Genomic DNA, 26,486 nt, shown 5'->3' on the forward strand with positions numbered 1-26,486 from the left:
TATTTATTTGATGAAGTTAAAATATTTATAGATGAGTGAAGATTCCACAAGTGAAAAATTACTCTATAGTTTTAACTATATTAAACAAAATATCTGATGTCTAGGTGTAGATTTATTCATTTCCTTTTGATCTGAATTGATAAAAATTGGTTGGCAGTGAGCTTTTATAGCACTGATTGGGACCTCTGTTCCAATGACTGTCTATAATATAATATAATATAATATAATATAATATAATATAATATAATATAATATAATATAATATAATATAATATAATATAATATAATATAATATGCTTGGGAAGTTGAATCTTAAGGTCAGAAGAAGCCAATAAAGTGTACAGCAATCAGCTCAATATCACATGAAAATAAGTCTTGTGAAGATGGCATTGTACCTAAACTGTGACTAATCACTTGTATCTGACGGCTTCCTTGGAACAAATACGACAGCCTTAGAAAAAATTGAGCTGTTTCACAATTAAGCTATTTTCTCGTTAACGATTTAGCAGGGGCAAAAGACAAATGCCAGATGACTCATGACTTGGCTTTGGTGAACTGAAGATATTGTAATTTTACCTAGACTGATGGTAAACAAACTCATATAAAACAGGTACCTTTGCTTTGGTATCGAGGAAATGAAGTGGAATGCACATTTCACTTTCTAGCAATTTTGCTCAATCTCCGCAAATGCTGTATTTGTGTTATTTGGTATGTTTGGATAAAAAGTGAAGGTAATACTCATATAAAACATGTACTTTTACTTTGATATGGAGGGAGCAATGTTGAATGCCACGTTGACATACCTGAAACGTAAATGCTGGGGTAGCGCTGACGCTTGCCAATTTAGCCAAATGTTAAAACTGAATTGAATGGGTGAAACAAAATAGGGTTGATTTGACTCATTTTTGTCAAATTAAATTCATTTGGTAAAAAAGGTGTTGAGAAAATAGTGATTTGGTGAAGCGGGCAAAACAAAAAATTGCTAGAGCTACCCCAGAAATGTATATATGATGCACATTTCAAGGAATAAAGATCCCTTGCAATTAAAAGTAATTTTATTAACCCCAGAGCACTGTTATCCATCTATCTATTTGTTTTGTGACCTGTATACTAGTGCTGCCTTTTTTACTCCTGAATACATGTCAATTTTAACCCTGGTCGTACATTTTCAGGCCAAGCTCCGAGTTTCCATCCTCTGGGTCCTAGAAAAGGCATACTCTGGATCCATACCTCAGGACTTAACAGATCCTGTAGACTTGAGTGGGGAGGTGAGTGACAAAAATCTATTTTTTTTTTCAGAAACATCTATTTGTATTTGAATTTTATTGAAGCAGTGTACTTTATATTGTGTTATTTTTGTAACCAAAATATTTATATAATAGATATTTCCCAGAATCTGTTGCTGTAATGCTGAAGTAGAAAAATAACTGCTCAAGAACTTACCATTTATTGCATATAAGTTGATTTCAAATGATGAAATATTTCTGAGGTTCATTTTGATTACTATAATGAAAATGGTATGAGGTTTTTTTTTTTCTGATGTACATTGGAATCATACATGATTGTTTGAAATACCACTTTTGCTTCTTTTTGTTACAGGAAAGCAATGTGTTGCAGCCAAAGGTGAAACAGCTCCTGACATCAGGGGAGGTCTACTGTAGAGCTTGTGCCAATATTACACGAGATTACTCCACAAAATGGCAAGGTACATCTCTCTCACCCTCTCTCTCTCTCTCTCTCATTGAAAATAATAATAACAAAATTTAATAAATTAATGTATCATATTCACTGTTTCATTGGCTTTTTTATCAAGAGATATCACCCGCTCTCTCTCTTGCTCTCGCACTCTCTTGTCATAATTCAACTCTAATTTCACTCCTCTCCAGGTCACTGGGATGTGATACAAGCACTCTCAAAGCGAGGGATATATGTAGTACAGAGTAACGAGGTTGCTGTCACAGAGCACCTGCTGGCAAAGACTGACACATTCCAACAAGTGAGTATATATACCCTGAGCCACATTCAAAACAAGTCTAACTTGAACTGCTAAATGACATCATCAAGTGGGCAAATCGGGTATATCAGCTCCATAGGATTCCCTGACTCAGATATACTCTAAGTTGGAACTTTTTGGCCTGATGTGACACTGACCACAGTCAAGCTTAGGTAGATGAAGCACTTGTCTTGTCTTGGGGTTTGATAGATTTATTTCTTGGCTTATTCTGGCCCCACCCCTCTTGGCAGTTTTTTTTTTTCCTTCATCATGTAGCCTCTAGCTAAAGGCCTGTGGTATAAAGTAAAACAGTATAGACTGCCAAAAAATGGGTACAAATATATGACACAGCTGTCATTGCTAAACTTATACAAGATAAAATTAGACTAAAGTTCATCTTGCAGGTACAAGTTTCTATTGATATCATTTACACATAGCTGAGGTATAAAAAGTTGTGGAATTCATGAAGCATCAGATTTTTTACACAGAGCAAGGTTAACATATTAAGGCATGGATACAAAAGGATATACTGTTTCATCTAACGCCCAGCTATATTATCTTATACACAGCGGAGTTATAAAAAAAGTTATGCTGCAGTTTATGTTACTTCAGAAGGCGCACCTTACAAACACACAAGGTCTTCTTTATGTGAAGCTGAATTATAAAAAAGTAGTAAAAGAGATTTTGATGCTCCGGAAGATTTTGATTGTTTGGCATCTACACAAGATGAAGTCCTTTCACACAAAGAAAATTGTTGAACAGAGCTGAGTAAGCTTTAATGATATTAATGAGAAGAAAATTGTATTTTTTTCCCTTTGAGGTATTAAGTTTCACTTGTCTAGTATCAAAGTAACATAACAGCAGTACTTGATACATAAAGAATTTTATGTCTTTTTAAATTTACTGTACAACATTCACTTTATATACATAAGTTGGAGTCATTCAAGGATATCAAAGTATGTGTGTAGGTGCGTGCTAGCTGAACAGATCGGAAATCTTTCAAATCAGCAATTTTAATCAAATCCGTCATTACCTTGACAAATTATAAGAAAAGATGATAGTATTTCTGATATTTTTAATCAATTTCCCATATTTCAGGAAGCGCACCTGGCCATGATGGATGCTCTAATGGAGGCCCACATCAAGGAGGTGGTGTCTGTGGAGGCAGTGGTCAGGGCGGTCAAGTGAGTACTGGACTTTTGACTGGACAGTCTAGTTATTAATACAGATGGAGACCTTTTAAGCCTGCTACCTCTGAAATGTAGCCATAACGATCAGCTTATGTTGGCTAGTTTGTGTAGATATATTAGATACTTTTAACATGGAATATATTTACTAGTATTTACTTACCCCCTTATTGCCTCTGGAAATTTCAATCTATCATTTGGAAGATGCTCAGTATTTTACTTTTTTTTTTTTTTTTCAATTTTCCTTTTGATACTTGTCATTGTCTCATCAGCAAGTTGTCTTAAATATGTGGAGAAATAAGATTTTTTTATCATAATTTTTTTCCAGAAAATTTTCCTCCTTCAATGCGTCTAGTGAGCTGCCGTATGACTTGGAGGATGCCCTTTTGTTCTGGATCAACAAGGTTTGCAGTGCAGTCAGATACAGACTCGAAAAGGAGCAAAAAGTGAAACAACAACAGTTAATAGAACAGCAGGACACACAGAGGGTAAGTTTTTTTTTTCATTTTTCCCAAAGCAAAAAACGTTCAACTTTACAATAATGCTTTTATACCTCACATGGAGTAAGTTAATTAAATTAAAAGGAATATCCTCAGGGTTCTTACAGCCTTGAAAAGTGCTCAAATTTAGCCCTGCACTTGAATTCAGTTTGCGGCCTTGAAAAATGCTTCTCATTACCATAAACCTTGAAAAGGGCTTGTATTTCATAATTTTTGTCCTTAAAGTGAATAAAGTATCTTTGTAGTATAATATAGCTAAATGCTAAACATAGGTTTTTGTAGTGACACAATAGCTGGGTCCAACAATAACTGATAACGTTTACCCTTTTACTAGTATAGTATATGGAAGCTGAATGCTAGACATATAGGTCAACTTAATAGTTATAATCTCTCTGTCTATCTCCAACTTCTTCTAGATCCGCATCAACAAGAAGCAGCTGAACCCCAAGTCTCTACCTGAGGTCCCCGTGCTGGATGATATCCTGAAGGATGTCAGCGATGGCTGCTGCATTGCTGTACTAGTCAGTTTTTACTCTCCAGAATTACTACCTATAGAAGGTAAGTGATGGCTGCTGCATTGCTGTACTAGTCAGTTTTTACTCTCCAGAATTACTACCTATAGAAGGTAAGTGATGGGTGAAACATAGGAATATATGCAAATGTATATAAATGGAACACATAAATTTTAAAATATGTACAAATATGTGAAAGTTGCACTTACAAAATAAGCATAAGAGCATCAGGAATGTACAAAAAAAAAAAAAAAAAACAACTAAATGTGTGAAGACATACAAGTTTTCTTTCTCACTCATTCATTGATTTAGTTACTTGCTGACCTTCAAGTGATACATCACACTGTCACACAGGCATTCATGTATGAATATAGGTAAAGGATGAGAGTTATGAATCTCTTCATTTCTTGTTGGGGGGGGGGGGGGGGGGGGGGTAAATTTTTCACCAGGCCACACAGTAATTTGTTTGTAAATTATGATTTGGTGTTAATTCGAAAGCTTGGAATAAGATGCAATCATTTTCCCTTTCTTCTGTATGTATTCAGCATGTAATTTAGTAGCTATGGCAACAGCCCACTCATAATGAAAATTTCTGACTGTAAGAAGAATTTCATCAGCTGTGTTATGTTATAATAATAAAGTAATTTTCTTAATTCCCTGATGAAGATGTCCTGAGAAACATTGAAATATTGAAGGTAATATTAGCTGTTGATTGAAGAAAAGTTACTTCATTCTTATAAAATATCTGTAAAATAAAAAGATAGGATTCAAATTTTACTGATTTTTTTCTCAATTTTTCAGATGTGTGTTTAAAGCCAGTAATGGGAATAGCAGACTCCATATACAACCTCTCTCTGGTGGAAAAGTTTTGTAGTCAACACATACCGATGCCGTGTTTCCACTTCAAGTACGAAGATCTCCTCTACACGCACTCTAATATAAAGACGAACTTATTGGCGTTTCTGGCACACCTGTTCTATTACTTTGAGGTAGAGGGCGCCACATTTGTGAAGAATCCACTGAATGATAAAGAGAATATTGCTCAAGAAGATGGTGAGTTGTATTTAGTAATGAAATGATTTAGTAGTTATTTGAACATGGATTAAAGTTTCCAGATTATGCCTGACCTCAGGATTTTGAGTCTTCATTTTGATTGTTTTTTTTTTTTTTGTTTTTTTTTTTTTTTTTTTTTTTTTTCATAAAGTTTAATTACGATGAGAAATTACAAGCTATGTTTTCAGGATTTTCAGTTTTTACAATTTTCACCCATGTGTGAAATAAAGAAATAAAAAATTAATGAGTTGCAGAGAGTATTGGCATAAATTAAGATTACAAATTTAAGCTCATAAACATGGGATGTGTCTGAAAGGTGTGCCCTTTTGACTAGTTAAAGTTGCTCTGAATCAAAATTTTATTTAGATTGTATGCCATTTTTTAATATGGATAAACTTAAAAGGTGCAATGTCCATCTTTTTTGGAGAAAATGAAAAATGTCTTGAATCACTCTCCCTGGTATTCCGGTGAAAAGGGGCAAAAGTGCATATTTTTCTAAAGTAAAGTGAACATTTTTAAAGTTAACCCCTGTAGAGTCTGTTAAGAAAATTATTGTTATTATAATAAAAGAAACACCGAAAACACAAACGGTGAAGGCCTATGTGCTAAAATTACACCAAAGGAAAAGGTTAAACACAATCCCAAATAATGCCACTTTTATCACCTTGTTTGCCGGTGTACACAAATCAAACAGAAGAAAAAGCAGAAAGGAACTCTTTAGCATATAAAGACCGTAATCTCAAGTCAAACAAACTCCATTGAACCTAGACCTGTATGATTATAGTATTTCTATTGTTGGTGATGTAATAAAAGGGGATATGTTAGCTTTTCCCAAGGGGTGGCTATTATTCCTGTCCATGTAGAGGGTATTGCTTGGTTAGTCAAGAGTGACCAGTGGTAGTTCAAGGGCAGTCTTTGGGTTAAGGTTGCTAATGTTAAAGGTGAGTTTGGAAGGTATGTGTGTGTGTAGGTTGAAATTTGATGTTCCTCACATAGGGCATGTCAGGTAAATTAACCTGAAACTTCACTAGTCCAGGCTCATTGGAGAGGTATTTTGTTGGAGAGGGATTTGGGGGAGAAAGGGGGAGGGGTTAAAAAGAATTGCTCTTTTGACCAGACATTTAAAGGTCCACTCTGCAACAAAAGTTGATCTGGGAAGGAGGTAAAAAGGTCAATTTTTCAGAAGAAGAAGAAGCCCTGCTAGTCTGTAAATTATGTTCTTTGGAAAGCTCCAAAATCTCAAGTTTACTCTAGAAGCTACAGTAGCACTTGTAGCTCATTCCATTCAAGATACCATAAGCTAGTCCAGAATTTTGTCCTGAAAATCGATGAAAAAATTCATATCACAAGTACAAATTATAGTAAGATCTAGGATATATTTTTGGCCCAAAATAGGAATGAGGGAGAGAATTTGGCATAAGTTCATGAATGTTGTGTGTGTGATGATGAATTAGATGTCAAGTTAAGGGAGGTAATTGGTGGTAGTTTTCTAGCCCTGGGCTCTCTGATACAAAAGCAAAAATAAAGGGTAATTACTTTGTGAAGTTGAACAAAAGTTACAAAACTGATGATGTGTTTTTATGAAAACGGAATTTTGTTAGTAATAATTGAAAAAAAAATTATGAGAAAGTTAAAAAAAAGTGATTCAGTAAGTGTCTAAAAAGCACCTTCAGTAATTATCACAAGAAGATAATACAACAAAATAAATGTCTGAAATTCGAAAGTCTGAAATTCCTGAGCACTTACCATACACATACCCATCACTGTGTATGGTGATATAAAAGTCGTCACACACTGGGCATCTAATTGTTCCCTGTCCTGTGGCAAGGTTTGACTGGAGTGAGGGAATATAAATGACCAGTAGATGACCACTGAGGGCCTATAAATGACCACTAGATGACCACAGGTGTGGACCAGTGGATCTCTACAGTAGGTTGTGTTATTGAAGGGGTAAGGGATAAACATGGTACAGCATTTTTGGTTAGGGATATATGGATCTGTGTATTGTGCCTTTGCCCTTGTGTAATTTATATATAAATATCATATGGATAATCTTGATGATTTTGGGAATGGCAGTTGTAAAAGTAGGAACCTGGATTAGGAGAGAATACAGAGAGAAAGGGTTTCGTGATATTCTGTTTTAGAATAGAAATCTTCCAACTTAATAACATAATAAATCTACATGTCCACAGCAATGGAGTGCTGTAACTGTTGTCATTATGGACTGAATAATGTCAAAATGTTGAGTCACTGCATGGTCTTTACAAAAAATTTAAATGACAACAAACAAGTAATAAAGAAGCTTTCAGGGCTCCATATCTCGAAAGGTTTGCTATGTTGCGCACGTGCACAAGTGTCTTGATTCCATAACCCATTCTATTTCGAGATACGGGGCCATGGAATCGAGACGCTTGCGCCTGTGCGCAACATAGCGAGCCTTTCGAGATACTGAGCCCAGGTCTTGGTAGAGGGGGCCAGTTAATAACTTGTCTCTAATATGGAATATAAAATAAAAAATTGTTGACAAAGTTTTTTAAGTTCCAGTTGATTGTTAACCACCACAAAATGCCCCAATAAAATGTCAGTTCCATATGTATTTATACGAAGAGAGATGCCAGGAGTCAATTAAAAACCTGTAACACAATCAAAGAGGCCTGTGTCCAATGTCAGAGTGACCTCTTCTTGACCTCTGTAAAGTGGACACATTTAAACTAAGACACCTGATGGGATGAGAGATTGGTCTGTCTGTTGGTCAGTTTGTCACAATCTGGTGACAATCTTGTTTAATGGACTCAGTGGTCAGATTTGGTCGCATTCACACAGGGATTAACTTAGTCCTGAAGTAGACTAATTGGTGATGTCTGAAGAATGAAGGCTTAACATTTGATTAGTAGTCTGAGATGTGTTGAACAGTATTTCGATATATATTTTACATTGTCACCAGATACCTTGACTCTGATATATATGATGTACAAGTTGCAATAAACTTTAAATATGTAAGTTGCAATAAGTATTATGTAAATTGGTCAAAACTGGTTATGTCAGTTAGTCTACTTCTGGTCTGTGTTGGTCCTGGTGTGAGTGCGACCACATCTTTTTACAATGCTGCTGAAAAGGTTATGAATCACCTGTTCTTGATTGTGTTTTAAGATAAAAAGTGAACAGTTTTTGTTCCAGTGTCTATAGAGTTCTACTTAACTAATCTGTCAGTTAATCAGTTAAATTAGTTGATCGGTCAACTTCTTTCTCAACTTTTTTTCAGCCACACAGTCAAACAGCCCAGCGAAGAAGCTCTGCAAACCTCCAGTTCCAATTAGCAACGCCACCAAGAAGAGTTTTCAGCACGACAGCGTGCACAGCGCGTTCTCCAGTAGTAACCCTGATCTGCGCAATGCTGGGGGTGTCAGGTGAGAATTTTATGTAACTCTCTGTTCCAGATAGAAAGGTTCAATAATCAGTTTTGAATTGGGAGAAAGATCTATTGTAATAACAATATTTATTTATTTATTTATTTTATAACAGCTAAAAATTAGATGGTACATTTGTAAAGTGAGAAATTACAATTCAAAGAAAAACTAAAAGATCATACTAATTGTAGACATGAAATTTTTAAGCAAAAATTTTTACATGCCAGTATGAACAAAGTAATAGCTTATTTTCTGATTACATTTGAGTAATGGTGAAATGTAATGGTGCAGTGGTCAGTGTGTATTGTTCCTCTTCATTCCAGTGTTCTCCCAGCCAGACAACCACTGCTGAACAAGAGGGTTCAACAACATAAAAATAGTACAACACAGGATGGTCAAGGTATAGGGATGATATTTTTTTTTTTTTAATTATTATTATTATTATCATTTGATTGAAGAACAAAATTAGATTTTAATTTGCCTCCCCTTCTTTCTCTCTCTCTTGTTGTTTCTCTCTCTTTCTCTTGTTTAATGACTGTAAATATATTCATTTACATTTTATTCATCAATTTTGCATAATGTTCATTTTTACTAAGTTCTTGCCATGGGTACTATTGAAAAACTAAGCAGAACTGAGTTAAAACGACTCTCATTTAAATTTGACTTTGATGTGTTGGTTTAATTGCCTTTAAACCTTTAATGACTTAGTACAAGAATGCAATAAATGCTGTATTTCAGATGATGTAACGAGGAAATCTAACTCTCTGAACTCGGCAGAGGAGAGAGACCTGATCACTCAGTCAGTTCTGGCCTGGCAGGAGAGGAATCAAGCTGAGATGCAAAGGTATGGAGACCTAAATGCTTAAAAACTAGTTGACATCAAGTGGTATTCTAAACTGGTACAGTATGTGCGGATACTCTTATACGGTTCTAACATGTAAATATGCTACATGGTTTACAGCCTTTCACATGTTATCCACAGGTTTGATGTGCGGACTACGTTTGGTGGGTGGATGTGGGGGTGGGGTGGAGAGCTATCAACTTATAGCCAGTCTTTTGTGTTGCCAATAAATGAACAGATACAGACAGTATCAGTTAAGCATACCAATGTAAAAAGGAAATAATATAATGTCCAAGCAGTTTTTGTAGGATTGATGAAACCCTTATCCAAGTGTCATAAAAAGCAACAAAGATGTAATCAGTTTCTATAGATATTGAAATTGATTGACTTTGACCTGGTATTTCCAGGCTGGGTCATTCCACCAAGGACAGCCAGGGCAGTTCTCTACTGGCCAATGTCAGCATCGACACAGACATCAGCGCCAGTTTTGACCAGTCACGAGATCTGGAGGATAAACCACCCAATATAGGTAAGTCTTCCACAAAATTAGTTCACCCAATATAGGTAAGAAAGGAGTTGTTAAAGTCAGTGTTTTGGTTATGATCTGGATAATATATCACCTTATATAACTAAAAGACTCCTGTAATAGAAATTATTTTAAAAAATATATTCATTTGGAAGCATGTTGGTACAAATATCATTTGCGTTGTTGATCAGTTATGAGATACTGTTATCTGTACAAAATAAACCAGCCAATACAGATAAGATTTGTAGTCATGTCATATATTTATAATCTATTTTGAATTATGAAAATATTAACATTTCATATTAAACACCCATCTTTAACTCAAGTTTTCAATGAAAAATATTAAAGTGGGAAGATCTTAGCATCATGTTATCAGTGAGTAATGCATGTCATGTTTTTGGTTTCAGGTTATGTCAAGCCACGTGATGCTGTCTTTGTTCCACCGGAACATCCCCATTCCCAACACCATGGCAACGCCAACGACATGGAGGTACAAAGTGTGTCATCCTCGCGACAGAATTCAGCTCGTAGCTCTTCCTCCAGAACACAAGAGCCTCTTGTACCAGCGCGGCTTAAGTTGTCAAAGGAGACGACCGCCAATGGCTTGAGTAAGGATATAGAAAGTGGGGAAGCTTTAGATAGACATGACGGCGGCTTCGGCAACACACATCTAGCCAGAGCTGTACCTGGATTCGATAGTGATATGACTGATTCTGAGGATGAGGAATTTGTCACCCCTGATGACAACGATGGCCCTCCTATTGAAGAACCTGGCAACCAGTCAGATTTGGCAAAGTACTTCGAGGATTTTACAGAACCATCTTCATCCTCTGTCAAAAAGACACCTCGCCTGTTGTCATCCACGCCGCTGAAGCGTGGGCCAGTAGGAGAGAGCTATACTGTTATACCTAGCTCTGCAGAAATGGCGAGGTCCTCTGGGATACCTGTTTTAGATAGCTCCTTTCATAATGGCGACTCGGATAGCCATAGCGACATTATCTCTTCAGAGAACTCAGATCATGAACTGCATAAACTTCAGCAAGACCAGAACTTTAAAGAAAGTCAAAATGGCGATCAGTATAGTCAAGCTAGACAGCAAGACAACATGGTGTCAAGGCCAGACTCGTTGCTTGTTCCAAAACCTATTCGCCTGGATGGTTCTGCAGCTGTGAGTAAAAGCATGCCTCCTTCTGCAGTGGAAGGCAAAACGAAAGAGAGTCCGACGACAAGTTTTGCAGAAATTAAAAAACTTCGTGAGAGTCTTGGCCCTATGGTTTACATGCAGTCGGAACAGGAGCAGCGAGGGGGAAAAGAACCCAAATCGGCCATGAGAGAGGAATCTCATCACAACAAGGAGAAAAAGGCGACTTCCTTCACTCTGCCTAATCTCACTACTTGGCAAAAGGTGGCAAAGCAGCAGCATTCTCAGCAGACTCAGCCAGAAGATGGCGCCACTTCCACCACCCAGGGTGAAGATTCAGGGCGCCTGGCAACAGACCTGTTGGATATTCGCTTCCGCCTGGAACAAAAGCGGCGCACCATGGAAGCTGAAAAGAAGCGAAAGGAGGCCGAGCGACAAAAGGAGCTTGATCAAATCAGCAAGGCTGCTTTTCTAAAAGTTTTAAACAAAGGGCATGGTGAAGACGACTCTAAGAAGCCAATGAACGTTCAGATTAAGGCTTTGAAAAGTGAGCCTCAATTGGCCAAGACCGGTTTATCTGCCAAGGATGGCACAAAATCCTCCATGAATTTAGTCACCAGAGGGCGTAGCACATCGTCTTCCTCGGACGATGATAAAGGACCGAGAACTTTCTCAAGGGAAAATATCCAGCAGAAAATTGATGGAGTAAAACAGAGATGGTTCAAGGAAGAAGATGTACAGGTCAGGCCGGGGATATCTCAAGGTCAAAGGTCATATGAAGGCTCAAGGTCACATGAGGGCTCACCTCGCCCCACTGAGTCACCTCCCAGGGCCTACTCTGGTCCATCCACACCAAGGGACGGAGTAGATGCTGGTCACTCCCACGACCAGGGCCAGTACAACACATCTCTGAATAAACTCAATAAAAGCCTGACTGATTTACAAGGCGAGATTAAGAGATTGTCCTTGCAGCAGGAGCATATTAAGAATCTTGCCTTGGAGACCAAAAATGTGTCTCCGAGGTCAACGGAGATGTCAAGTGCGTCACCGCGGGAGGTGGCACCTTCTAGTGCGCAGGCGTCACCGCGACGAGAGTGGGGACATCAGAAGGAGGCCACAGTACCCATGTCTGGGCTAGCTGGTGCTTCGCAGCGATCTCATGCTCAGAGCACATACTTTCTGCATGATAAACCAATAGGCCCGCTAACAGCCTTGAGTAAGAGTTTCCAGTCCACACCATCACTGCATCAGGACGGAGATGTTAGACCAATGGCGGGAAGTGAACAGCTGAGTCAAGGAACGACTGCGTCTTCTCAGCAGGTCTATGGTAGCAGAGAGCAAGGTGGGGTTCAAATACATGATCCAACAATGTATGCTCAGCTGTACCAGGCGGGAGATCCTGGTGCGGTTGCAGCAGGAATGCCACCTGGTGGACACCAGGGTGCGCCACTTCATCCACATGGCCAATACCAGCCACAACCACAGCAACAGCCATTTATGCTACACAGTGCAACAGGGGTTCCGTATCAAGTCCCAGGGGCAGTATCTTCCATATCCACTGGTCACTTTATACCACCAGTTACTGGTCAGCCTGGTCAGTCCACAATGGCCACAGGTCATCCCATTATGGCCACTGGACAACACCCGGGGTTCACTGGTCACTACCATGGGTTACCACACTCTGTCGGGACCCAGGGGCAGTACCCCCCTCTACATGCCCCTCAGTACCCTGCCGGGATAACCCAACCCTCCCGCCCCCCAGCTGGGGTGTATCCCCCAGGGACGCAGTTCCCCATGGGACAGTATGTGCAGCACCCTGGGTACCCTCCCCCTGCCTCTGCAGCCATGAGTCCACAGATGGCGCCACCATACAGTGTGAGTTCACCACAAGGTGGCGTTGTACAGCAACATGGGATGTCGCCAGTGAGCCAGCACCAGGGTGATACACAGGGCATGGGGAGTACATATCAGGTATTGGATGATGATTGAATTATTTCAGTTTTTATTTGTTACTTAATTTGTATATTTTTAATTGTAATATTTAGCGGTTGATAATACTCACCACATTGACTGAAGATTTAACACACAATGATATCCACATACCAAAACCAACTTTCTGTTTTTCTATTTCCAGTCCCAGCACCCTGAGCATCCTATGTCACCACCACAGCAACCAGACAGGACCCCTCAGCCACCACAGCATATACCATCCCCAGGGTATCAGCAGCCCCAGGACTCCCAGGGTGTAAGCAGCACATATCAGCTACAGCAGGAACTGGCCACAACATTCACCGTGACCACCCAGGCGCCGTACTCCACAGCGCCACCTACTGGTGTCACTGGGCAGTATGGTGGGGTGTCTGAGGCGCCGGTGACTAGTGCGCCAGTGGTGACGGCCCCCTATGATGACAAGCTGGGAGATGGTGATGGAAGTGGTGATCATGATGTTGATACCGGCGGTGGCGAAGATCTGCCCCAAGCTCAGGGGTTCTTTGTGACATTTGCTGATGATACGCCGAAGAAACCCAAGAAAAAAACACCAAAGGCTAAGAAAGTAAGTTATTGTGAAAATGACATGATTTTTGTTGCAAATAAGATCATTGTCAGTCTTGGCTCGAGAATAAAATGCTGTATTATCCAAAAAAAAAAAAAGGGTCAGTTTATGATTTCCTAGTAGAATATTAAATCTGACACGGCATATTGTATTATGGAAAGCTATATATGTAGATTTTGTATCTTTGATGTGATAATACCAAGGTAGAAAAAGAAATAATGGACCCAGACATTAGTGTGTTGGAAAATTCTTCAAAATGGAGAGGTGAAAATGAAATAAATAATTCATTCTTCTATGTTAGGAGACTGAGAAGAAAAGCAAGGCTTCAGTCACGGCCTCTCCAGCACCATCTTCCAACTCGCTGGGGAGTTTTATGGCGGCCACGAAGACGGTGTCACCTGGGCTCGGGTTTGTGATCGAGGACAAAAGCATGTCAGATACTGTGAGTTGATATTAAGATATGGCTTTGAATGCTATATTTTCTGACTTTTGACTTTGTGACCTATTTTTTTTTTTTTTTTTTTTTTTTTATGAAGTTCCATAATAAGTCGTTTTCATTTATACTCTCCTTAAGAAATACTCCTATTTGTTTGAAATATCTGATCATAAAATTTGTTGTTAATCTTGTTCTTAACCATTTTATCAAAAATCTCTATTTATTGTTTTGTGTGTTTATGTATTTGGTTATTATACTTTCAGAGTTTTGAACAGAAGAAGCAAGAGAAATTTGAGCAGTTGCTACAAAAACGGCAAGAGGAAGCAGAAAAGAAACGACGGAAACTAGAAATAGAAAATGCAAAGAAAAGTGAAAACCAGAGGTATGTAGCTATGACCTGTAAGACTTTGCACAGCAACTAGACATTTTATTCTGAAGATTTTTTGTTGTAAATAGCCAAGGTTAACTATTTCAAATATTTTCCCAGATCTATTTCATAGCAGTAGGCTTTTTGCATGTAAATCGATAACCTTTCTACATAAAGTTACAATCAGTCTCCTAGGTTTTTCCATAATAGAGAATGCCATATTTTACATACATACAGAACACAAAAGTTCCATACTGTATTGCAGATTGAAGCAGTTGGAAGCCGAGCAGAAAAAATTAGAGGAAAAGATGAGGCGCGATAAGATCTACCAGCAGTATATCCAGAAGAAAAAAGAGGCAGAAGACAGCGCAGCTTACGGCGGTTCGTCACAAGGGGGAGAGAAGAAGTCTACGAACAGCAAGAGCAAGTCTTCCAAGACGAAGCCTGCCCCAGTTCAAGATGACTTTAAGTCGGCCACCTCTACTGCTCTGTCTGGAGGTAGGGAGCGTATTGAGTTAGACATTACAGAGTTCAAGACTGTAGAGCAATATAAGATAATAATAGTAATAAATTATAATAATCCCTACTTGTGTGTCACATTTGTTGCAGATTTGGCACATTCTCAAGCAGTTAAACAGATTTTACTCCACTAAAACTGGTTAAAAACTTTATCATTCCATAATGTTGAATACTATTTACCTGTTCTAGGTATAGTTTTTGCACAGGTGTTATTTTAGATTTAAATAGATTTATTTTTGATCTTATACTTTAGGTATTGGTCCTATGTTAAATACAACTCCTTCCCACACCAAGTGGGCAACTCTGCTCTGACAATATATATATGGATATAAAGAGATATAAAGTATATGTTATATATTAGGTATAGGCTCCATGTTAAACAACTACTACCCAGACCAACCAGACTCTGCGGCACCCCCCACCTCCACTGGGTACAGTCTAAACCTGGGCAGTGTCACTCACAGGAGACCCACTAGTCCTGCTCAGCAAGGTATGGCAGGTATATTTATGTTTAATATAAGTATAACTATTTATGATTAAGGGTAAGTATATTTTGTTTAAAAACTACCAAGAAGATCCAATGGGTGAATTATACAGTAAAGGCCAGTTGTACACTGTGGACTCTGCAAGGCTTGTGACCTTATGAATATTATTTTTAAATTATTTATCTTGGACGAATACTGTTGATATATTTTATTGTTTATATTAGCTGAAACTTATTTACTTTGTTAAGTTTAGTCTTAGTGTAACTTGAAAGAAATTTTCAGTCCAAACTTCCCAACCAATGAGGGGACTACATAATTTACAAAATTGTATAATCAAATTGTTGTTGAGTCACTTTATATAATGTAGCTGTGCTTTCATGCTTGCTTAATCATATGGCTAAGCTTGAAACTAAAAAAAAAATTTTTCAGAACAAAATCCATTTGTTAAAATTTTGCTAAGTTTCTATATATTAAGAATAAAATGATTAATGGCAAAAACATCGCATAATATTGCTTGGCTAGCTTTAGTGAAAAAAATTGAAGCCAGAAAATGTGCTTCATTGTCAAGTAGTTATTGCAAACATTTATCAATGATTGGAACCCATGCTTAGTAGTGATAGTATTATTGCTTTGCTTGACATAGAAAATGGTCACCAGATGGCACTGACACACAGGAAAGGCCCAAGTCCTAGTCTAAGGGGAAGTCACAGTGAAAACGGAAGTGAAAACGGACACCATGGAGAGTATTCAGGTGTGGTGAGAAATATTCAAATTTGAAAAAAAAGAAATCTCACAATATTCTATTGGCATGAAGACAATAAATGAAATCACAGCACCTGAATGTTAGAGCAGTGCTTTAAGCTTGATAAACAATTTGCCTAAAACTTAAAAGGTGGACTGAAATCAGACTTCTAACTGGCAAACATGTTTTAGCTGGCTAACACACATTTTAGCTGGCTAACACATAAGTTAAGCTGGCTAACACATAAGATTAGTTGGCTAACACATATTTTTAGCTGGCTAAAATACAATTTTAGCTGGCTAACACATAAGTTAAGCTGGCTAACACATAAGATTAGTTGGCTAACACATAATTTTAGCTGGCTAACACACAAGCTGCCCACCTAGGGTGCACAAATCATAGGCCTTGCAAACAACAAACCTAGTCTGCTGTAAAGTGGAGACATTTTATTAGATTATAATTCTTAATTTTAGAATTATTTGTTAAGTTTGTTTTTGATATTTCAGGACCTAAATTATTCGTGAAACCTAGTTCCAAATCCAATAAACACATAGTTCACAATGCCATTAAAGATAGCTGTCTGGCTGGGATACCCAACACTGAGATAAGAAATAAAGTTTTGGAGGTAAGATACAGTGTCTCAAGTTCTTCAGCTATATCATTGTTTTAAATGCACAGATTAATTATCAAACAATGCAGCAACAGCTCCAAGGACCAATAAGAAAAAGCTTTTCTAAGTTAGTATGTTATTGTAATCCTCATTACGATCACAATTTCCAAGCTGAATATTTTAAATTGTTAATTTTTTTTCACAGGAATTAGAGATGTTGTTCCCAGACATTAACAATTATTTCCAAATTATATTTTAATGATTTATATCACCAGGAATTAGAGATGTCTGATGCCAAACACTTCCTGATTCTGTTCCGAGATGCCCAGCAGCAGTACCGTGCACTGTATACATTCCAACCAGAGAGAGAACTGGTGCTGAAACTGACTGGGACTGGCCCCAAGCAGATCACCAGCAAAATGATGGACAGGTTTTACAAGTAAGTACAGAGAGAAGGATTGAGAGAGAGAGAGAGAGAGAAATTTTGTTCTGAGATTGGTTGAAAAGAAGTGAATCGGTATTTGGATATATTGTTAGTCCAGTACCTGATTAAAACTTGTCAACCTGTATATGTTGAGTGGATACGATAGACTCGATTGTTTCAATGGGCAACATAATTTTAAATAATTTCAACTTATATTCCATTTTGCATTTTTAGTGCTTCAGTTGTATACAATAGAAACATAGGGTAGCCTGCTTTTCAATTTTGTTGTAAACACTCAACGAGAATGTTCAATTTTTAAGAATTGATTACTTAAAAAATACAGTATCTGTAAAATTCTCAAGTTTCCTCAATTAAAAGATCGATTCATCATCATATACACTTGATGTAGTTTGTTAAGTTATCATTACCTTTCACCTTGATCAAATCTATTCCAGGTATAATTCAGGAGGCAAGAACTAACTAAGTTTAGCTGTCTAACACAGAAGTTCAAGCTGGCTAAAACATGAGTTTAATCTTGCTAACACATAAGTTTAGTTGGCTAACACACAAATTGATTTAAAAAGCATGTTTTACCTTTGTTAAATGTATTTCAGGTATAATTCAGGAGGCAAGAAATTTGCCCAGGTCACCAGTACCAAGCACCTGTCTGTCTCCATAGATGCCATCACCATACAGAACTCTCTGTGGACGACCAAAAAATCCACCACAGCCAAGAAACCTTCTCAACCCATGTACTAAAAAGACCCCTTCAAGCTATGTACTGAAAAAAATGGTCATATTCCCATGTTTAGCTGGCTAACACACAAGTTTTAGCTTGCTAAAGCACAAGTTGTAGTTGGCTAAAACACAAATTTTAGTAGGCAAACACATAAGTTAAGCTAGCTATGAAATAAGCTTAGCTGGCTAACACTCAAGCCGCTCAACCTGGGGTGCGCAAATCCTTGGCTTTGCAAACAAGAAAAATGATTCTGGTAATATGCAGTGGAAAGATTCATTTATATTATTAGTTTTAATTGACATTGTAGAATTATGAATCATTTTTGTGTCTGATAATTCAGACATCCACAAAGATTGTTTGGGGGGAGGTGATATCCGTAGTTCAGTTTTGGGGTCCTGAATACTATACTGTACTTTTTAGAGTGATCTTCCTTGATTTGGGGACTATGAACAGATGGTATTGTCATGTGGCAAAGTATGGGTCACTTTTGGAGATAGTATGGACAAGCGTTTTCACGGTGACTGTTTAAAGTAATTATGTTATTAAATAAAAAGGAGCACCAAAGCTATAAGAGTGCTCTGCAACAAGTTTTTGAAAAACTTGTGAAATATCTATACTTATAAACAAGAAAGGATGTGACTGTGAGTCGTTTAACCCTATATGTAATGATATCTTATTCTACATGTCTTTGTACTTTGTTTCAGTGTTCTGGCACAGCGAGATATGTTCTGGCATATTGAGGTGTGTTCTGGCATATCGAGATATGTTCTGGCATATTGAGATATGTTCTGGCATATCGAGATATGTTCTGGCATATCGAGAGATATGTTCTGGCATATTGAGATATGTTCTGGTATATTGAGATATGTTCTGGCATATTGAGATGCGTTTTGGCATATTGAGATATGTATGTTCCAGCTTAAAATGCCCTTTTCTGTGGATGTATTACCAGTGTACTGATACACTTAGGGATGTGCTTATAAATAGGATTGTATGATTCTAGGCAATTTTATTCTAGACTAATAAAGTCATATTCCTAAATAATAATAACATAATGTAAGATGCGTATGGTGTGAAAAAGTGCCAAGGTTTTTGACAATGAGTAGGGTAATGTCAATAAAAGCAGTCACGTAAAAATCAATAGAGGCAGAAAGTTAGCACTAGATGATGAGCTTTGGTAGTGGCACAGGAAATGCTGAAAAAAAGAAAAAAAAACTTTTTTCTTGATGCTTCATGGTAATGCTTTGTAACTTTGCTATGGAGTCATGTAATATATGTATATGGTGTACTATTATATTATTATTATTATTATGCTATCTTGTACAAATGTAAATCTTTTGATGTAAGCAGCTGTAATGCTCATATGGTGTAATCTTATTCATTTTTATTAGCATTATTTAACTGCTTCAGATATTGAACTTCTTCAAAAACAGTATCTCTTGATAAGTTGATGACTTGAGAAAGAGTCTCTTTGTGTTATTATCGCTAAGTTTTTAATCTTTTGGGTAAAAATATGTGACCTGATGGAAATCAGTAATCTGCAAAGTTGAGACGAGAAGGGGGGGGGGGGGCAGGAAAAGAACTTCTTTATATAAGGCAGTAATATAAAAGAGCCATGTAAAGCAAAAGGAAGATTTCTAGCATGATATACAATAGTGAAAATCTATTCTTGTCTTGCAGAACTTTCACCCAGATTATTGTCAAGTTTCTTTCTCTTTGGTCATTACATAACATTTTATGATAATTTGTAGTGATACATATCATCTTCAGGATGCTTTTTGATGAATGTTTTTTTATTTCAAGAAGAAGGGAAAGGAAGGACATACACACCTGTGACATTTTCATGAATCATGATTTGTTGAAAGGCATTGGTATAGGGGTAAAAGGTTATAAAAGCTTAAGTACTTAAGTGATTTATTAATAATTGGTACACTTTGACCTACTTAACAATGAAAGAACAGCATTTTCACATGACCTACTTATCGTAATGTAGGTTAACTAAGGTAGCTTTAGTACACGAAATTGGTTTATGTCATCAAATACTGAAAATAACGTGAAAATGTGAGTTATAACTACGAAGTAAGATTTCAGAAATGATAGTAATGCAAGTTGTGAAGTAAGTATTTTGCAAAAAAAATATCAAGATCTGATATGCAAGATTCGATACATTATCGAGAGGATTATGCTGCAGTCAAGTGATATGCATGTAGATGTATATTTATTTTGCATCAGGTATTCATTAATTTTCATATCTGTTCATATTCCGTGTAAAAGAAAACAGTTGTGGATGTAGGGAATGTGTACTCGGTTATATGATATTAAATTTCATAAGTGTATGTGTTGTTGGCTTTGTTTTTACTCTCTCTCTCTCTCTCTCTCTCTCTCTCTCTCAACAGAAAATCGAATCTACCTTTTACTTGGCAGGTACTAGTATTTGCCGGAGAGACTTCCAAGAACTAAGATAAGACCGGTTGTGTTAGAGAAGATTTCTGTCGCAATCGTCCACGAGCATCTGCACAACTTACTCCATGTGACTGTGAAATTTTAATTCGTTATTATTATAATTAACATAATGTGATACGCTTTGTAAAGCGCAACTGATTATGAGTGAATTATTGAATGGTTTGATGCGAAACGCCACAGTGATTATAAAGATAAAAAATACAAGGTAGTAATAGTAATTAGTATCATCTGAGTTTTTTTTTGTTTGTTTGTTTTTGATTTTAGTTGCGTAGATTTTTTCAAAATGAAAAAATTCGCTATGCTAACTTTAATTTGTCAAAAATTTCCTCGTTCATTATTTCTTCTGAATTCAAACAAATCCACCCCTTCCAATGTTAAGGCAACACAGCCACCAACAGTAACACATACTGCTCACAAACTCTTCTAAATTGACACCTCAGTTTTGTCTTTAGTTAATTTGAACCTATCAAAGAACTATAGTTGGTCGCCTTCCATTCAATTGAACATTACGCTGTCCCGATGGCGTTTCTATCATCTGACGGATTAGTCGCTTGTTTACACGCAGAGAGGATTGAAACAAAATTTAATTTAACAATAGCGTATTAAAGCCTGGGATTCGGTGATCAATATTTAACCGCGGAGTAATGGTGAACGCGGTATCAGCTTAAATAAATGCCGTTATCTTGACGCTACGGAAACTATGTATTACTACCGGCATCCGCGCCTTTATGACTAGTGAACCTATAGCAGAAAATAACAAATAATTGAAAACTTTTGTTCATAGTTATTGACCATTTTACCTCCCGTTTTGTTTTTTAATTATCTTTATTGATAAATCATTAATTTCCTTTTCAAAGGATTAACAACTAACGGATGACTAGCGAAATAATTACTTTTTTATACGTTTCAGCTCCCCCCTTTTTTACCATTTTATTTTTAAGCACTATCGTATGTTTTTTTGTTTGTTTTCTGAAAGGTTCATACTTATGATACAGTACTATAAGGTAGCACTATCATTTTCGAAAGGTAAAAACTTTTTGTTTTTGTTTTTCAAGCTCATTAGTAATAGATGACTCCATTCTTGCATTTCAGCCTTGGTCTTTTTTGTTTTCTGCTTCTTATAACTCTCTCTCTCTCTCTCTCTCTCTCAGGTCATCTGGCGACGCAAGTTGTCCCGATTCCCGGCCTGAAGTACCTCAGTCCTAACAGACAAAAAATACGCAATATTCCCCAAAATCAGCACTCGCTCACCTGGGGACAAATTAAGTGCAAGTCTACAAAGGTGGCCAATTCGCACAGACCTCGCCAACACAAATAATCATTAAGAAAATTTATTTGATTTCTGATAAGAACTCCACCGTAAGCCGGCATTATTCCAAACCTGTTGTGCAATATTTTAAATCCATCTGAAGTAATTTGTGCGCTTCGTGCAAGGGGCGTTCGTTAGGTGTCCCAGGAAGCCGTGAAATCGCTTCAATCCTTTATTGACAGTGTCTGTGGAACTAGGGACCGTCGTCGCCCGGGAAAAGCGGCCTCCACAACGAACCGAGAATTTCTTGCGGCGGCGCGCATTTCTGAACAACAGCTAGGGAAGGGCGATGAAGACGTTTAGGGATTGGGTTTTTACTTACATAATATGGGATTTGTGTCACCTGTCACCCGGTGAAGACTTTGCCATTGATGGGGTGGGGTGGGGTTGGGGGGGAGTTCGGTGCACTGTATAGTGTTCAAATGATGGTAGGGTGGGGTGGCGGGTGGCGGGAGAGGGTGCTGATATCCCCAGTGGGGCATCACTTTTAAGTGCAGCATTTGGCTCGCAATAGCCAGTGCATTAATAAGAAAAATTCTGAGCAAAAATGTGCATTAGCTTGGTAGTTGGATCATAAATGAATATTTTCAAACACAAGCCAAAGTATAGGTTGGCCGTAAGCTAACGGTATGAAAATATTTCGGTTTGGGTTTGAGAATTATCATTGAAGAAAAATTCTGTTTTTTTTTCTGGGTTTCGCGTCTTCTTGTTATTATCCAAATATGTAATATATGAATAATATGAAACTCTGTTATCAAGTTGTTAAAACTTTAAAGAGGAAACTAAGAGTCAAAGGCAAAGGAGAAAAATATAAAAGAGAGAGAGAGTGAGGGTGGCGAAGAAACGTCAATCTCAACTTATGCGACAAATCACCGAACAACAAACACAAGTAGCATACCAAATTCCCCATCCCGCATTCAATGAATAATCTATACCTCGACCCTAACTTCAACAAATTAATAACTTGATTCTTCCCTGCTATCATTATCAAGACAAATGATGACCAAGCTGTCTTCCTCATCTCTCTTAATTACAGTCGTTCTCGCTTTCTTCATTGATGTTGTGCAGAGTTATCGGGACCTGTCACTCGTAATCATAGATCAATTCCAAGTCAAAGATAACTCGGTTTGTTTCAACCCTGTCGCCCTCCAAATACTTCATTCAATAATTAGGCGACAGCGTTCTTGTGTGGGAGCTACGTGACGGAATTTGGGGGGTTTTCGGATCCAAAATAAGGTGATAAGTAGGGGAAGGAGGAGAGTGAGTTTGCAGGGAAAATGGAACTTGAAAGATAGTAAAATTCCCTCCCTCTCTCTCTCACACACACACACACGCACGCACGCACGCGCACAAACACACACACACACACACACACACAGTCACACCACATTATCATAAAGTCATTTATATGTGACAATTCTGTAATGTTCTCTCTATCTTCTCCCTCCCTCCCGCACCGCCCTTCTCTCTCCCTCTCTCCCTTTCTCCCCTCTCTCTCTCTCTCCCTCTCGACAGTTCGTTTTTTCTCCGTCTTTACCTAATCGCCAATCTAGTAAAACGTGACCCCCAGCTTTTTATCTGACCCAGCGTCCTTATAGATACCTGTTGTGTGACAAAACAATACACACAAAAACATTGCACAAGATAAAAAAACACTTGTAATGTCACGATCGTATAACTAATTACATTCTTCGGTCAGATATAGCGCAGGGTTCAGGAACAAGGAAAAGAAAATACTTGAAAATTTATGTCAGAGGGAGAAGAAATGATTAAACTATGTGATGGATTATATATTGTCTCTTTTAAAAGAATTGAAAAAATGTCATTTATTTTCCATCATTTGTTTGTAAATATCTCGGTATTGCACGAGCGAAAGAGAGAGGGAGAGATTAAATTTTTGCCTGGCGAAAGGGATCTGATAAAATGGGTGAAAAATTGGTTATTGTCTGTTTTCAGAGAATTGCAAAATGCTTGGTATTATTCAGATTGTGAGGCATTTGTTTGTAAATATGAAGAATCAGCAGAGAGAGAGAGAGAGAGAGAGAGAGAGAGAGACGGCAACATGAAAGGCGCACATTCCGGTGTGACATTGGCGTTGTCAAAGACAATGAGACCGCTGTCACAGGTGCAATATTTAAGCAGTGACTGACTAAACTAGGTGGTAATATTTGGTATCTTCTAGGCAAACACTTGCTATGAAAGAAAGGGCTTGTTCGTATCATTTCCCAATTTCATGTCTTTGAATTTCAAAAGACCTTTTAACACACCTTTTAAACACACATTGTTTAATCTAAAAATTGCGGATATTTGGAAATAGAAAAAAATCTGCGATGATAAAAATGGATTAAACTATGCAGCCTATGATAAATAAATAAATAAATAAATAAATAAATAAATAAATAAATAAATAAATAAGATAGTATTTAATACAAAGAGGTTATAAAATCGTGCACAAATGGCCACGAATATATAGGCCACATATTTTAATTCAAGTTTTTATAACCAGATGTGCCAATAAGCACTTGCAGCATAAATGAAACTAACAACCATATCAAGAAACCATCTAAATGTATAATAAAATATGACTTTAGAATATGAGGAAACTTGTCATAAAATTAGGAGTAGTATCGATTCGAGTTGTAACTATTAAGCGACTCACAATATATTAGCAATTCTAGACCTTCAAGTATGGTTTGCTATCTGAAAGCGGGTATCCCAGAGATTATGAGTATCAAAGTAAGCTTCCTCTTTGTTGTAGTACATAGACACACAGGTTAATGTAAATCTTAATAATGGTTTCGCGAACTGATGCTTAATAGAATTATATGCTCTCCTAATATGGATTATCTGTGGAAGATTCGGCGTAGAAAAATAAGATGAAATCATTAAAAAGATCATAAGTTACAGCAAGTATGCCTGTAATATGTAGGACAGATTATTTGAAAGACCCCGAGGAAGAAACATAGCACGGACTTAAGATTAATAAAAATGAATAATTCTTCGTAGTTACAAAATACAAGATATCGTAAAGATTATTCAGCAAATATTTTACAACGCTAGGCTATCTGTAAAATGACTATAAATGATTATGAAAATACCTAGAGATTGCATTTAACAAATGAAGTCCCCACTTTTTGCTTCAGAAAGATAGGCAAAATGCCTCAAATCTTATTAAACATGCAGCTAACAACGCCACTTCAGATTTGGAAAAATGGCAGTCGATAAATTGGAAATAATTAATAATGTAGATTGCGTGTATCTTTAGGTGGTATTCTTTGTTCCTGCTTCAGAGAGATAGAACAGAAAACATCAATTGTGCAGAAAATTTATATCTTATTGTTGGGCACTATAATTTCTTCAACTATCATTCCGTATCTGGTTAAAAGCACAACAATATTGCAGTTATCAAACTACGTTTCCTCGTTGTTGCGTTGCATAGATAGAAAGAAAAGCAAATCTCATTAGTTATCTAGCATAATTAATATACAGTATACATTATCGCTAAAAGCTTGCCAATTATGATTTTGTGTGTTATGAAAATTATCATTAGATTATTTTAATCAAAATGATGCTTCTCTTTGTTGTTTTGGCTAGACGGAAACAATCATTCCCAAACATTTATTTATTTATTTATTTATTTATTTATTTATTTATTTATTTATTTATTATGAGATAAATTTTAAAGTGGCACTTAAACTTCCACACGTGCTGTTTATATATGAAACGCAACTAGACTTTGCATATGATATATGCTGTCTATAATGTAAAGAAAGAACAATAAACCCTTATTACTTATTACTATAACTAAACTACATCTTTCAAGAAATGCCTTCTCTGATAATGTTATTTTTTTTGAAAAACATTTGCTGGACAGTACAGCAAAGGAATAGCCAGAAAAATATCTGTGCATATCTAGTAAAAAAAAATTCGGTGACCATAGTAAAGGGAATACGGAGATACCGTAAAAGAAGGAAGTCAGTTTGCCTCAAGAATGGAGCTCTGAACTCGGAGAGATTGTCCAGTTATTGTGTTTATCGGTTCTTTATCTGGTTCTCGTGTTTGAAGTGGACATAAAATAACATTCAGGAACTGGCTGTGTGATAAGAAAACGAGGAAGCCGTGAACTTCATTGGATAATATGGTTATTATGGGGGTTGGCGCTCTAGAAAAAAGGGGGAAATAAGCCTGATTAAAGTTTCTCGAATTTATGAGAAGCACGGGTGTGGATAATGAGGTTCAGGATAGGCAGCCGTCAGATTGTGTCCATTCAAAAATCAAAATGGTGAATATTGGGACTCAGTTACGACTTGTTTAAGGGTGTTTCTTTTATCTTCACGTGAATTTAAGTAAGCACTTTGTTTTGTGATTCAGAGCCTACAAAAAAAAAAGCACACTGAAAAATTTTGATGATTATTCCAGCATGAAACTTTTTGGATATGATTCGAATTATAAAGAATGGAAAAAGTTGAAAGACTTATAAGTATTTTCTTCGTTTAATTAATGCTTTAATTTCTTATAACTTATAGTCTAATCTTATATTTGTCAATCTGTACATTTTCGCACACGCGTATTATTTCATCAGTTGCAATAAACAGGCCTATTACAAATATAATAAATAAAAGGCATCTTTGTTCCTTTCAAAAGGACACCTGTAAAATTTAAGAGAACTGCATTTTTG

The 26,486-nt window shown here is 37.0% G+C and overlaps 1 protein-coding gene across 5 annotated transcripts in view; it reads left to right on the forward strand.

Moving 5' to 3' along the window:
• The window catches only part of LOC106157523 (uncharacterized), a 28,200-nt gene extending 7,828 nt beyond the window's left edge, over nucleotides 1-20,372 (forward strand). Inside the window, exons 2-23 of one of the 5 annotated variants that reach the window (XR_015330854.1) lie at nucleotides 1,173-1,268; nucleotides 1,600-1,705; nucleotides 1,887-1,996; nucleotides 3,092-3,177; nucleotides 3,509-3,668; nucleotides 4,097-4,238; nucleotides 4,994-5,245; nucleotides 8,508-8,652; nucleotides 8,976-9,052; nucleotides 9,391-9,496; nucleotides 9,901-10,022; nucleotides 10,427-13,131; nucleotides 13,295-13,714; nucleotides 14,016-14,156; nucleotides 14,414-14,532; nucleotides 14,783-15,015; nucleotides 15,398-15,526; nucleotides 16,165-16,272; nucleotides 16,770-16,888; nucleotides 17,149-17,312; nucleotides 17,912-18,777; nucleotides 18,860-20,372. Coding sequence is in view for 4 of the 5 variants with exons in the window: in XM_086994349.1 (XP_086850475.1) it covers nucleotides 1,173-1,268; nucleotides 1,600-1,705; nucleotides 1,887-1,996; nucleotides 3,092-3,177; nucleotides 3,509-3,668; nucleotides 4,097-4,171; nucleotides 4,239-4,305; nucleotides 4,994-5,245; nucleotides 8,508-8,652; nucleotides 8,976-9,052; nucleotides 9,391-9,496; nucleotides 9,901-10,022; nucleotides 10,427-13,131; nucleotides 13,295-13,714; nucleotides 14,016-14,156; nucleotides 14,414-14,532; nucleotides 14,783-15,015; nucleotides 15,398-15,526; nucleotides 16,165-16,272; nucleotides 16,770-16,888; nucleotides 17,149-17,312; nucleotides 17,912-18,056 (5,685 nt within the window). In the remaining variant the exon portion in view is untranslated. Of the gene's footprint in view, nucleotides 1-1,172; nucleotides 1,269-1,599; nucleotides 1,706-1,886; nucleotides 1,997-3,091; nucleotides 3,178-3,508; nucleotides 3,669-4,096; nucleotides 4,306-4,993; nucleotides 5,246-8,507; nucleotides 8,653-8,975; nucleotides 9,053-9,390; nucleotides 9,497-9,900; nucleotides 10,023-10,426; nucleotides 13,132-13,294; nucleotides 13,715-14,015; nucleotides 14,157-14,413; nucleotides 14,533-14,782; nucleotides 15,016-15,397; nucleotides 15,527-16,164; nucleotides 16,273-16,769; nucleotides 16,889-17,148; nucleotides 17,313-17,752; nucleotides 17,793-17,911 lie in introns of those variants that run through there. The other 4 variants (XM_086994349.1, XM_086994351.1, XM_086994348.1 and 1 more) reach the window with 4 other exon arrangements.
• Nucleotides 20,373-26,486: the final 6,114 nt, after the last annotated feature.

This window comes from Lingula anatina, chromosome 8 (assembly GCF_051362555.1).
Source record: "Lingula anatina isolate TDL-2025a chromosome 8, LinAna3.0, whole genome shotgun sequence".
NCBI classification, from domain to species: Eukaryota; Metazoa; Brachiopoda; class Lingulata; order Lingulida; family Lingulidae; genus Lingula; species Lingula anatina.